The 14332-nt window shown below is 46.5% G+C and overlaps 1 protein-coding gene across 2 annotated transcripts in view; it reads right to left on the minus strand.

Annotated features, from left to right (window-relative positions):
- LOC144769393 (histidine--tRNA ligase, cytoplasmic-like) overlaps positions 1-14332 on the minus strand; it is a 178461-nt gene that overhangs the window by 40323 nt on the left and 123806 nt on the right. For both annotated transcript variants that reach the window (XM_078653448.1, XM_078653447.1), the window contains exon 11: positions 9856-9972. In XM_078653448.1, the coding sequence (XP_078509574.1) occupies positions 9856-9972 (117 nt within the window). The remainder of the gene's footprint in view (positions 1-9855; positions 9973-14332) is intronic.

Below are 14332 nucleotides of genomic sequence, written 5' to 3' on the forward strand. Positions count from 1 at the left end.
TAGGATGACAGTTGAGAAGCAAAATAAGGCAGTTGTTTGCTTTTCCTTTTTATGTACCAGTGAGTTGGCAAACAGGCGAAAGAGAGAGCATCGTGGAGTTTGAGTGGGGAGTGGATTGAGAAGTACATGGGTGAGAAAGCAACACTGGGGGGAGAAACACACGAAAGCGAGCCGATGTCCGCCATGGTGGTGGGCAGGAGAGAAACACATTGACAAGCTAGAGCAACATGGAGCGTGAGTGTAGAGAAGAAAATCACTTTAGGGAGACAGCTGGAACACACATTCACTCTTGTGGAATGCGTAAGACAAAGGAAAATGTTACTCACCTTGTCAGCATCTCTTTGTGACATGAAGTGGTGTAGATTCATTCACATGTCGCTTCCTCCTGCCATCTAGTGTTTTTCTCCAATGAGTGCAGCTTGTTTTTCTTTGAAGTAGTCTTTGAGTCACGAGGTATAGTGACTCCACCTATAGTTGCTAATGCGCATGGGCATCGGTTCCATAGTTAGATTGTTTTTACACACAGCAGGTGAGGATGGAAACAGGACATAGAGATATAGAAGAAGATGACAATGCGAAGAAACAAAGGAAGAAAAGCATTTACAACAACCATAGGCTTCCGGGGAGGATGCTGGGTACATCTTAATCTACAGCACTACATACCACTAAGAGATGCTTACACGTTAAGTAACATTTTTCATGTGTGGCATGTGTAGCTGTAGATGCATAAGCTGTGCATAGGCTGTAAAGCAGTCCTACTCTAAGCGGTGGCTAGCCAGAGGATGTTGTAGAGGGCAGGAAAAGTGTATGGAGTACAGCCTGTCCAACACTGGCTTGTTGGCGTGAATGTCCACACAGTAATGCATAGTGAAAATTTGTAAGTAGACCATGTAGCTGTATTGTAGATGTTAGCTATAGGGATGATACCTATAAAAGCCGTAGAAGCTCCTTTCTTACTGGTAGAGGCGTCGAACAGGGACAGGCAAACACTGTTTGTCTTTGGAGTAACAGATATGAACACATTTGACTAACCAGCTTGCTCTACCGCCTTAGGAGAGAGCACTGCCTTTTTGTGGCTTTGAAAAGGAGATTTTGACATAACGTGTTGAAGAGCCCTCCCTGCTGCACAGTCTGGGGAAGGGAAGAACACAGTTAGTTCTGTTGTCTGGTTAAGGTGGAAAGAGCACACACACCCTAGTGGAGTGCAGAAGACAAAAAAATGAGAATGTTACTTACCTTGTAAGCATCCGTTTGTGAAATGTAGTACTACAGATCTGCATGCTGTGCAGACTCCTGACTTCTAGTGTTGAGCTTAGTGAGAGATTGAAGATCACTACTGAGGACTACCCCATTCCTATGGCTTGGAAGAAAGGCTGAAGACCACTGACATGTCCAAGGAAAGTGATGGCCATGAGGAAGGATACCTTCCAGGAAATAAATTGTAAGGACCAAGAGTGTAGCAGCTCAAATGGAGGGCCTATCGGACTTGGAAGGACAAAATTAAGATGTCACACCAGGATCGGTGGAATCCTAGATGTGATGATTCGCTTGAGTCCCTTCATTAAAACCTTACAGGCGGGGACCCTGACGAGTGAGAGGTGTTCCCTGTTCTGAAAGGAGGCGGCTACTGCAGTCAAGTGAGGCCTAATGGAAGTGTATGCGAGGCCTGTGGTCTACAGGTACAGGTGAAGCGGATAGCAGACGATGTCCTGAACGGCTGCAAGGGGCCTATACACCTTAAGAGACAGTAGTGCACAGACCTTTTCCATTTTGCAGCATAGAAAGCGTGGGTGGTGGGCCTGTGTGGGTCCTTGAGGATGACAATGCAATCCAGAGGAAGGTTAAGGTAACTAAACCCTTAAGCCCAATCGCAAGATTGAGCTGCCTGGGGTTTGGGTGCCAGACAGGCCTGTGGTTCTGGTTGAGGAGGTCTGACCGGTTGGGCAGCCTTTCGTGGCAGCAACATAAAGGTCAAGGATGGTGGTGAAGCAGGGCTGCCTGGCCTAAGTGGAAGCCACCAGGATGAGGGTCAGAGATATCTGCTGGAGCCTCCGCGCCACATACTGTAGAAGTGGGAGGGAGGGGGAAGCATAGGCAAGTATCCCTGACCAGTTAATCCAAAATGCAGTTGCCCAGGGACTGCAGGTGTGGGTACCTAAAGAGAAAGCTTGGGCATTTTGTGTTTTCGGCAATGGTGAAGAGAACAATGTTGGGAAACTCCCAATGGCATAAGTATGGGAGTAAGACTTGTGGGTGGCATTCCCACTTGTGGACTTGTTGCTGGATCCCGCTGAACAGGTCTGCAGAGTCGCTGTCCACTCCCAGAACGTAATCAAATATTAGATGAACTCTGCGGTAGAGTGCCCACTGCCAAATGTCCTGAGCCAGCCCTGACAACTGAGGTGAATCTGTCCCGCCTCATTTCTTTACCTATAGTATGTGGTGGTCATATTGCCAGTATGAATGAGGACTCCTTTGTTGCGAATGTGACAGAGGAAGGCCTTGAGTACTAGCTAGATAGCCAACAGCTTGAGGAAGTTGATATGGAGACCATGTTGGTGAGGTGCCCACAGACACTGGACAGTGAGCTTGTGCAAATTTACCCTTGCCCAGGAGAGGGAAGCATCTGTTGTGACAGTCACCTGCGGAACTGGGTCGAGAAAGGGGCATCCCTGCAAAAGGTTGCAGATGTTTCAACACTTCAGAGAGTGATGAGTGCAGCCCAAGATCAACACAACATCCTCCCAAAGACCCTCCGCTGGTGACCGTTATGCTGCAAGGCACTACAGCAACAGGCGCAAGGTTTCCAGTGTCCATTTACTGATGTACAAGGGGCTTGTCTCGCAGACAGTTTTCAGCACACCCAGAGAGACATACTAACGACTCCCAGGAAAGGACCCAATAAGGGCCGGCATGGGGGAGAGTTGTTACCTTCCTCCAGCAGGAAGGCACACAGGTGTTGGATGTATGACGTTACAACGCATACTTTTACATCGCATGCCTTTACAACGCGGTTTTTACATCGCATACCATTACAACGCATAGTGCTTTTAGGCGCTGGATAGTGATTTATTTAATTTACTATTCCAACTCCAGTCCCCGTGGATAGTAGGGAAGGTGTTGGATAGTATATTAAATACATTCCCTATCCTAGAGCGCCCCCCAGCGCTATGCGTTGTAATGGTTTGCGTTGTAAAAGTTGCGTCGTAATGGCAGTGCGTTGTAAAAGTTTCGTTGTAAAGGCTGTTTCCCACAGGTGTTAGCCCAAAAGGTGAGCTTCTAAGGAGAAGACGCCTTTAAGGGGCACATGGATAACACTTTGGAGAGGGGCTGCTCTATTGTTTAGGCAGATAGGCTAGTACTTGAGACAGGAGAGGAGAAGCCAGGTGTAGAGCCGGTTTTTCCAAGAGCATGTAGCCCCTTGGTAGCCACACCTCAAGGGGTGGGCTAGGGAGCTCTTAGTATCCAGATAGGGGTCTCTTCATCTTGGGAGTCAGCAGAATGGTGCATCCTAGGATAGCCAGATGTCATACTTCCCAGGAAGTGGTCACCGGGAGAGAGAGAGAATCTGGTAGACCATTGGCTACCAATCACATCCTGCCCTGAGAGCATTTCCTGAAGATAAATAGGCCCCACCCTAGCACCCAGAACTCAGATCTCAACCGAATTGGATGAAGGACAGTCCTGCTGTAGCAGGGATTAGCCAAGAGAGGCTGCACGAAGAAGACTGCACCTGCTGCACCTTTTTCGGGGAGGTACTGAACTAAGTGACAGGCAAAGCCTACCCCAGCTCGCAGAACATCCTGGCATTGCGGCAGCACTTACATCTTTGTCAGCCAATTTGTCATCATGCAGTCAGAACCTTTATGCGCCTCCTAGGTCTGATGGCCTCATGCATTGCCATAGGGCTCCATTCCCGCCTAAACATGCTCCCACTGCACCTGTGCCTTTCAGCCCAGTGGTCATAGGCGGAAGGTCAGATTGAAGATCTATTATAGTTAAAGGCCAGTTCACATCACTTTCTGAAATCTGTTGCAGGGCAGGCATTTCCTAAACCTCATTCCACAAGTTACCATTATGAGGGGCACCCCTCAAGCTGATCGGCAAGGTCATCTCAACCATATCACTGTACAGTGAGAGTGGGACTCTCATAAACAGGGGCACCACATCAACTATCTTGTGCTCCTCACCCTCAAAGTCTTTCTTCCACTTATTCAGGGCAAGTGGTCATCATATCGGACGACATGACTGCCATGTACTACCTACAGAAACAGGTCAGAACTCACACTGCAGGGGACCCCCGCTGTTGCAGAGGGTCCGCACCAAAACTCCTTGGCAGGGCCCAGGTGGCTTTCCTGCTAGAGCAGCAGCTTGACGACCATCATCTCCTCGCCCCCAGACTATGCTGGGGCTCAACTACAGCAATTTTGAACCCGCGACACACTGTCAGTACTCGCAGCCAGCCTTTGTTCTCTTGGGAGGCTCTTCAGCGGGTTCAGACAATCTGCTCCTGTTCCTAGGCCACTGCCACAAACGTCAGTGAGCGGGCCGTCGGACTAAAATTCCTGGGGCAGCCAGAATCAATCGGTATATTGACCAGACGGGTCAAGGAGCAGTGCGACTTCACTCCATGGCTGCCAGGCCACCGCCCACACATTGCCAACTATGAGAGGAGCCACACTATATCTCATAACTTGAAACACGTCTTCGAAGAAAATCAACCTGCAAACGTTAGAGATTTCTCAGAATCATCAGACGTTGGGCAAATGCAGAGTCTAGAACCAGGTTCCCCAGAGTCGACATGGCATCCCTGTGTGCCATGCCCACCAATCACTGCCCTGGCATACATCAGTCACCCCTCTAGCTGGGTGCCCTATGCCAGTGACGAGGGTACAGGAGCATGACCCCTGTACCCCTACAGTGCCCACGTTCATTTGTGGGCACTGTAAGTGCAGTGCTGCCATTAAGAGTATATGGTGCTGGGAGTTTGTCATTATGAACTGCACAGCACCATAATGGCTACACTGAAGACTGGGAAGTTTGGTATCAAACTTCCCAGCACATTAAACACACAGTGATGCCAGTGTGGGATTTAATGTAAAATGCACAACAGAGGGCATCTTAGAGATGCCCCCTGAAACTCGACCAACTCCTTGTGACCTGACTGAGTGGCTGCTTAGGCTGCCACCACCAGACATGTTTCTGGACCCCTGGGGCGAGAGCCTGCTGCTCTCGGGGGGCATGAAACAATGCACATCCTGGGACGAGGTGCCAAGCCTCCTCCCCCAGGTTGGGCAGGGTTCACGAATGAGAGGCTTCAAAGGCATGCCGCCTTTGTGAGCCTCTCCTTACCATTTGCTGCTTTCAGCAACTGCTCTCCACTGGGTCTACCCCCCACTTTGGGTGGGAGAACCGGCAGGAAAAACAAGTGAGGAAGAGAGGTGTACCCACCTCTGCCAACTCCATCCCTCAGGCGGTCGAGGCGAGGTGAAGCACAACCTCGAGTCCCCGCCATCTTGAGGATTGGGGGGGGGGGACCCAGCCAACCAGGGAACAGGCTTGTGCCCCCTCCCACTGCAGAGTGGTAGAATAGGGGGTGTACCCACCCCAGGGAAGGGGCCCATTGGTCCCTGCCTTTTACCTACCTGTAACACCCCTAAATGTAGTATTTAGGAGGCATCCTGAACATTCCTTCCTCAGATCCAGCCTACCTACAAGAAGAAAAGAAGAAGGACGAAGAGCTGTGCAGAGCTAACAAGAGGACGACGACCACTGACTTGGCCCCAGCCCTTCAGGCCTGTCTCCCCTCAAACCTGCTCCTGCGAAATCCTGGCGTGTCCAGCAGCCAGCAACCTCACAAATCCCAGAGGACCTGCTTGCCTTCACTTTCCAGACTGTTACTCTAGTGAACACCGGACGTGTTTAAACTGCAGCTTCTGGTGCCAGCCAAAAACCGCAAATCCAGCCCACTCTGCACCCGCCGAACCCGGCCCGAGTTCGAGTGGAAAAACACCACTAGGAGGTCCCCCTAGGGATCCTGACCGGAGATCCGGCGACCCCTGACGTACCTCAAGCCTCCTGACGATGCCTGCAGCCTTAATCCAGAGGACCCCCCCGACCACGACCAGAGCGGGTAAGAATATCGGACGTCCCAAGGCACCCCTGCACCCGACACCCCGCGGCCTTGTGTGCCCAAACCAACGGTGCCTAACCAATCCTCAACATCCCAACTTACCCCTCGAAGTGGCTGTCACACTTGGAAGATCCTCGTCCATGAGCCTGCAGTGTTTCTTTGTCCCGGAGGTTCTCCATTGGAAACAACAGGGCACCCGACCTCAAAACAGCACCCTGCACCCGGCCGCCCTACTGCCGCTGAGGGTGCACCTTTGGTGCTACTTTGGTCCCCAACTTGCCCTGAGCTAAACCCTAGGAGCTTTGCTCCCAGAGCCTCGTGGCCTGCTTGCCAACAGCCACCAAACGGAGACCCCCTATCCGCCATAGGATAACATTGGGCCTCAACACTCTGCACCCGGCCGCCCTAGTGCCGCTGATGGTGCAACAACAGTGCATCACTGACCATGGGAGGCCCCGGAGTCTAACCCCAGAACCTTAACTCCCACAATCAATTACTTAACTGAGAACCGTTAACCCGTTTTCCCTCCATAGGATAACATTGACACTTTTTCTCCAAAAAGTTTGTAAGTGTGGAGTTTTGAAACCTAAAAATATTCTTTAAAAAATCGCACAAATAACCAAAACGTGTTTACTTACCTGTTCCTAGGAAATGTCCCAGTGTTGAATCTAGGTATCCAGCACTGAGTTAGAAAAGTAACATCAAAAGTAATATACCTGCAATTTATTGTAGAAGCCCATTCATTTCAATGTACTGCTCCAAAAAGTTTCCAAGTGTGGAGTTTTGAAAACTGAAAATATTCTTTAAAAATCATGCGAATAACTAAAACGTTATTACTTACCCGTTTCTAGGAAATGTCCCAGTGCTGAATCTAGGTATCCGGCACGGAGTTAGAAAAGCAACGTAAAAAGTAACTTACCTGTAATTTACTGAAAAAGCCTATTCATTTCAATGTACTGTATTTGCGAAGTGTTGCATACTACTGCTCCCCTGTAAATCAAACAAAGTACAATTTCTATTGCATTTTCAAACTGTTCTATATCCAGTAACTTATTACTGAAAGGTATTTAATGCTTACCTGTACCATGCTTGCTTGGTTCTAGAAATAAACAGTATATTTTTATACAAACACAATTGGCCTAGAGTTCAGCTCTTGAGTGTGTGAATTCATATGCTGACTGAGTGTGTACATCAAATGCTTAACAATGTCCTATGATATTGCCTTGCTGCTCAACCAAGCTACCACTATTTGAGAGTAAGGTTCTATCGAACTTAAACCTCTGGCTACCTCTGGGGACATTTGGACTCTATACACACTATACCTCATTTTGGTGTAGTATATATAGTGCCAGTTTCTTACAATCAGGTTCCAACGAACACCGATCCATAAATAACTGTCACAGAATATGGTATAACGTATACAAAATGGAATAAATTCTCTATCCCTTTCTTCACACGCTCTTACTTTTCCCCTTCTCCTTCACTCTATTCTTAATGGTCAGTATCTGTGTTGTCACCACCCTCTTCAGCCTTGGGCGCCCTGACGGAATTGGAGGCTGTGGTTGTATATGAGGAGTAGCAGAGTAGGGGGTGAAAAAGCAAATGGGATCTATGCTGGACCCTGTGTGGAGCCAGACAGAGAGTATTTGGCACCAGCGGATGCACTGAGAATTTTCGATTCTACTAAAGCCGATTAGGCTGAAGGCACTCATCTTCATATTGGCGATGCTTACAGCACTCGGCCTTGGTGTCAGCAGGCAAAAAGTGAATGTGTAACTCTAGAGGTTTAGTTGCCACATGGTCCTGTTCATCATCAACCTTAGTTGCTGAAGACTACTAGAGGGTCTTTTTACACATCATCCTCATTGTACTCGGCTGTTCTTTGTGGAAGAGGCCTTCTCTTGAATCGGTAATGGAAATTTGAGAACACCATTGATGGGAAAATCTCTAGACTGTAATGAAAGGTGGCTGGGATTGGTACCTTTTCTATGACAGTTACTTTAGTTGACAATTGATTTGTATACTTTGTACTGCCAATAATGGTGATGTCCTCAGGTCTGACATTGGTTGGGCCACTGGCAAGAGAGCTGGTGATATTATCTTCAATGGCAAGGAAGCGGTCAATAGATACATCAACAGAGAGCTGAATTGTGTTGTGATCTTTGATAAAGAGGTCCTCTTAGACCAAGGGAGTGTCAACCAGTAATGTCATTCTGCTTCCTCACAGATGAAGAGGCAGTGAGAAGAGTGGAGTTTGCCTTGTTGGTTATAGTTCAGGCCACAAAACGAGGTGGAAAGAATGAACACAGTGCATGGAAAACACGTTGTTAAATGTGTGTATATAAACACTGCTGTTTAAAGACTGACTAACAAAGATTCCCAGCCTGACAACTGAAATAAATCAAGCATGTCATTCGAATAAACATCAAATACAGGAGAAATTAATTTAAAAATACTGAGCACATAAATCCCCCAACAGAATCAACTCAGGCAGGCTGGGTTCTTCCTGATCAGTAAGAGTGATCAAAATCATTTAGAGCTTTGGTTAGAAGTGCTCCTAGGGAGAAAGGCATCTGCATGTGGGCTAAAACAGTACACATATTTGCAGCAATATAATGACCCGTTAATCTGGGTCTTATTTGGAGGGACGATCTCAGCCATGCATTTCATGCTTATACTTTAACTGTTAAGTCACACCTGGACAATTTCACAAGAGCATTTGCTTGCTGGAAGTCCAGTCCACCACGCTATAATATTATCAAATCAGTCGGCCTCCATACCATTGCTTACCAGCTCAAAATAAACAGAGAAAAATCATGGCTTCACAATCCTTATGGTGCTACCATCTATTTAGGAAATTAAGAACTTGTCCACAGGTATACACAGGAAGCTTGATTTTTCCAAACTTCTGGGTCTAACTTCATGCTAACAGCCTTCAATTCCAGAGCAGGTTTTGTTAGGTAACGTTGAGTCGAGCAATGGAAACTATTATCTCTTTTAATGGTTCAGGCTGTACATCACCAACAGTGGCCGGTTTAACTCACTGGACTGCACTGTGGGACACAGCCCAAAAGATCACCTTCTTACAATGCCTTAAATGAGGGAATGGTCCATGAGATCAACAGCAAGATGTCTGAGTGGGAGAACACAAACGTACGAATTTAATTCCAATTTCTGTTGAGAATCAGAAATGTGTTATCCATGAGAAACCTCGTTCTCACAGTGAGGGTACGTAAAAAGAATTGAGATAGGTGACGGGGTTGAAAAGTCACATTCCACCCTGGCAGAGAAGGAAAAACAGATGGCTAAGAAGGTGACCTTGAGTGATGCAAAAGCAAGAAAGAGCTAGAGACTTTAAGGCACCCACACATGGCACCATGCAGTTAACAACAGCTTTAAGAGTGGACATTAAAAAGATTATAATCTCACTGCTTGGCTCTGGCTGGAGGGGCCAGTGGAGCAAAGTGGTGCATCTCCAGGAAGTAAATGATGCCCTGTGTGAGGAACACCAACAATCAAAGCAAGTATATGTAAGATGGGACAATTTTATGATTTCCTCAACCGCTGTAATAAAACACTGGCTCTCTAACCCATTATCTAAGGGCCTTTGCATAAAGTAAAGCCTAAACAACAAATAACCAGTAGCGTTTGTAGACAACTTAGTTATAAGCACACACACACACAATAACATATCCAACAGAAGGGTGCAATATGTGATTTACCTTAATGTCAGCGTTCCAAAGCTCAGATATTAGTTTCAGCCTTTCCTCCAAAAGCTTCTTCTGAGCTGCTGCAACTAGGACCTGGGTTTCAGTTGTGCGAATCTTCTCATCAGAAGCCTGAGGAATAAGTAGGAAAATATTGATGTTTACGCCTCATTCAGAGTCCTACTGAGATTAAAATGTTTACAAAAGAATCCATATTAAAGAGCTTAAGCTATGGTTCAACCTCAACCTTTACACGAATCTTAAACCTTGGTCAATCAAGCCTTTAGGATAAGCGAGGGTAAAGGTGCCTTTCTGGTGACTGTTACACATAGTAGTAGGTTCTCTCTTCATTCTCAACCAGCACCACCGGTTCTGAAAACAGCCTCTATGCCTGTAAAGTTGGGAGTTGTGCACAAGGGACCATACACGTGCCTGCATGCCGTGTGCAGACAGACACGTCGCCATTCTGCCACAGAAGTGCCCATTCTGTTTAGTTCCCTTCTTAAACACAGGGCAAACTGGTGTTCTTTTGCCTATTGAATGAGAGGTGCTGAAAACAGGAGAGAGCTTGCAGACTTTGTTTAACAGAGTCACAATAAAAGCAGCTTTACCGAATTCCAATGTCCTGCCTGCACCGCTCTCATCGGTAGATTCGATTCCACCGAACAGAAAAGGTGACATTGCCACAGAGAGGGACGAGGATCAAGAAACAGTGAGAATCCTAGGCCTCAGCAAACCAGTTCTGGAGAACCTCCTAGACAAAATGTGCACTGCTCTGGGACTAAGATTTAAGCTAATGATCGAAAAGAAACTATTTACTTACCTATTACGGTGGTTTTGCAGCATGAAGTACTTCTAGGTTCACATACTGTGCATATTCTGCCATCTAGTGGCCGGAGCCGGAAAGTGCTGGTTGTTTACATTTTTCTCCTCTTGGGGGAGGGGTGTATCTAGTGAAACCGGACGAGAGTAGGCTATTAAACCCCCTTTGTGTAGGCTGTAGCCAAGACTCTAGATTATTTTCTTCGCCAAGAATCTCGGAAATGCCAAGATTGAAGTTAATGTCGTATTTCATTGAAAGGAAGGGCAGGACTCAGGAGAATGGCGCTGGAGCCGTCGTGCCTCTCTGAGTGTTCGCAGATGGAGGCTTTTTTTCACAGGTGAGAAAAATTGACGTGATCCATCCATAACTATTGACCTTAGCTGTAAATCCCACTGCCTCCAAAGTTCAAAAACCGTTGCGATTGTGCTGTGTTACCCCAGGTAAGGAGAGAAACTGTTGTGAAAAAGTAAGTAGAACATTTTTATTGCTTAGTGAAATGTGATTCACATCTTGGGGTCAACAGTGTGATAACTCCCAAGAACCACTTCATCCCAATGGACTATTGTGTACAGTTCAGAGATAAAAAAAAAAGACTCATGCTCACTAACACACATGGCCAAAGCAACGGTGCAGCCGGTAGAAAGGATATTTTCTGGAGTTTCAAGTCACGGGAGATGATGGGCTCAAAGGGTTTGCCCATCAATCTGAACATAATCTGCTTCAGGTTGCAATACATCACCGGCTGTTAGGAACAGGCGCAATCGGCTAATCAGATGTGATTTGACAACCTCAATGACTTTGGGGTAGAATTTCAACAGATGTTCCTATAAGTTCCAAAGGCTAAAAGACCGATCATACAGTTCTCAACATTCACACCAAATTTGGCAAGATGTTTGGAGTAGAACATGACAATGTTCAGCATGGACACATGCAGATCGATAGGGTTTTGAAAGACAAAAAAGAGAACCTTTGCAACTTGAACCTAAAGGACTCTGCTTGAAGACTTTTGAGCTCGAAAAAGGAAGAGAGTAAGTTGGTCAAAGTCAATGTCCACCTGAACCAGCCACTCAAGTATGATGGATGCAGAACTCTTACTTCCATCCCAGCACCGAATGTCTTACCTTTGGGAGAGGAGGCATGACTTTAGGTACTCTTTTGAAATTCCAAGGTAAAATGTAGTCTTGAGGGTCAGACAAAGGCTGAGGTCTGCAGACCCCCTCCATAAAGCTCTGATTACTCAAATTCTCAAGTATGGGCCACATAGGTGCCAACCTGTGTATTTAACTAATCAGAGCTTTGTGAAGGGAGTTTGCATAATCGAGCATGTGTCTGATCCTCAGGATAACATTGTATCTTGGAATATCAGTCAATGACTTAAAATCATGTGTAATACCCTCTAAGAGCTTCTAGTTTATGTGACCCATTCTAGACTGTGATTTACGAATGCCATCCAGATAGGGCGCCACTGGCCCAGGATCGGACTGAAAACCCAGAGCTGCGATTACCCCAAAGGGGAGCATCTTGTTAGACATGTTATGGTAGTACTCGCTTCCTGCTATGAAGGGGGACAGGTTAAGACCAATTAAAATCCAGAATGCCTTGCAGAGTAATTCAAGCGGTTTCTTACTAGATTTGGTGGCAGCAGCACCCCAGCCTCCTTTAAAAAGTCTCCCCACCTCTAGCAAGAAGTTGTCTGGGTTTAGTCTCCCACCGAAACTGTAAAGCAGAGATGTTTTGCACCACTAAAGATGTATACTTACGTGCCCCATCATAACAGAGTATGTAAAAAAAAACACCCTGACCCCAACTTGCATGATGCTGAAGAGAATAATGTTACCTTGAGGAAGTCAATAATATTTACCTGTTTCTTGTAAAATCTGGGGAATGGGCTTAGGCTTTCCGCAAAAGGGCCCCCAAACTAAAGCTGGTGAACTAGGGTAGGAGGTGTTTGAAGGGCAACATGTCTGGACAAAATAAGTCTTGGAGCAAAAGAAGTCTCTTACTTTAGAAGGCTTGAAAGTCTTCACCAGCTGGAAAGAAAACTGTGACCTGGCTGGCACTGCATAAATGGCCCTAATTGAATTAACCACGATTTTAAGTCTTGTGTCACTGGAAGATCTTGCTGGTGGAGTGGTCGAACAGGGTTCTTCCACACAACAGGAGTCTGGGTAATATTTTCTGGATCTCTGGCTCCAGGGCTAAAAACATCACCCAATACACAGGAAAGTGTTTGTGGTCCTGGAGGCAGTGTCAAAAGGGCCCCATGCCATCAGTTTTTGTTTGAATGATTGTCCCCTAAGTTAATTACAACCTATGAGCATAGAGGTATAATGGTCAAATTCGTGTTACAGATGTAGCTGGCCATGCAGACGCTGGCATTAACCTGGATTAGTAAGAAACCCGTAAAATCTATATTCCTACATTCTAATCTCAACTACTCGTCAGTGGCAACATGTAATATAACATTTGAACAAATACTACAACTCCCATGAATGATGTAATAGTTTGCAAATCAGTCTTGGCCCTGCTCCAATACAACAGTCCGGCCTTAACCGCCAAGACAGGGCCTCCCTGAACCGGAACATAAGCAACCCAGGACTGGTTTCACCCTAGTTATGCGCTTATCAGCCGAGTAAAACTTGGTTCCAGTGGCTAGGACTAGGTCCAAACGGAGGTGGCATGGTGTGCAAAATAATGATGGGTTGGGATGCTACCCGAGTAATTCCCAGTGGCTGAGATTAATTCAAGCATTCCATCCATCACTTTTTGTGTACTTTAATACTCTTACTCAGCAAAAATGGATGGTGTGTCATGAGTGAGATCTATCATTAACACCCAAGCTTTAAGCAAGTCATGGGGCCACACATTACTGGGTGCTAAGCAGTGTCAGAGGCACTGTAGCCTATCAAAGATATGCTAGAGTGCCTTTCACAATAGGTGACTCGCCCTTTGAGTTTTCCTGGTGGGTACCTTGAGAGAACTAGTCAGTAGAAGGTTTTGGAGAGCATGGTGAGCGCACGCAATGGAGGAAGCTTACATACAAGGAGGCATGGGTCGTCAGGAGGCCCCACTATGAATAGCTCTGCCAAAAGCTCAAACAAGTTGAGGAAGCCTATGACACAGGGGCTGATGGTGATATGCAGGCAGGACCCTCTTTGGAGGGCAATCCAGTTGATAAACTAAGGGAAATATTTTTTGGAGGTCATTCTGAATTGCACGAGTTTCCCACTAAAGGTAGGAGAAAACAGAGAAGCTAGGAAGAGATAATTATATATCCCACGGCGAATCAGAAGGCATTATGAGGAACATAAAATAGCCTTCAGGGGATCACGGAGACAGAAATGGGGTTCAGGTGGGATGAATGTATTCAATCCAAGAAGTCAATGAGAGACAGCTCCCCTGCAAATAAGAATGCAGACTTGGGTGAGGATTGGTGGATTCCGATGGGCTCGGGAGCTTGCGGTCAAACTCTGGAAATGGGAGGATGTTGGTAAGACCAAGAATTGCAACTACATATCAATTATTTGGAGTTGCGTGCAGCACCATTTCCAATAAAGACATTGGCCAATGACAGAATACAGATACAGTGTTGATCTATTGTGACAGGACAACATATTAGCAGTACGTTACGCAACCACTTGAGCGGTATAATGTCAAAGAGTCTGGCAC

The sequence above is a fragment of the Lissotriton helveticus genome, chromosome 7 (genome assembly GCF_964261635.1).
Source record: "Lissotriton helveticus chromosome 7, aLisHel1.1, whole genome shotgun sequence".
Classification (NCBI taxonomy): domain Eukaryota; kingdom Metazoa; phylum Chordata; class Amphibia; order Caudata; family Salamandridae; genus Lissotriton; species Lissotriton helveticus.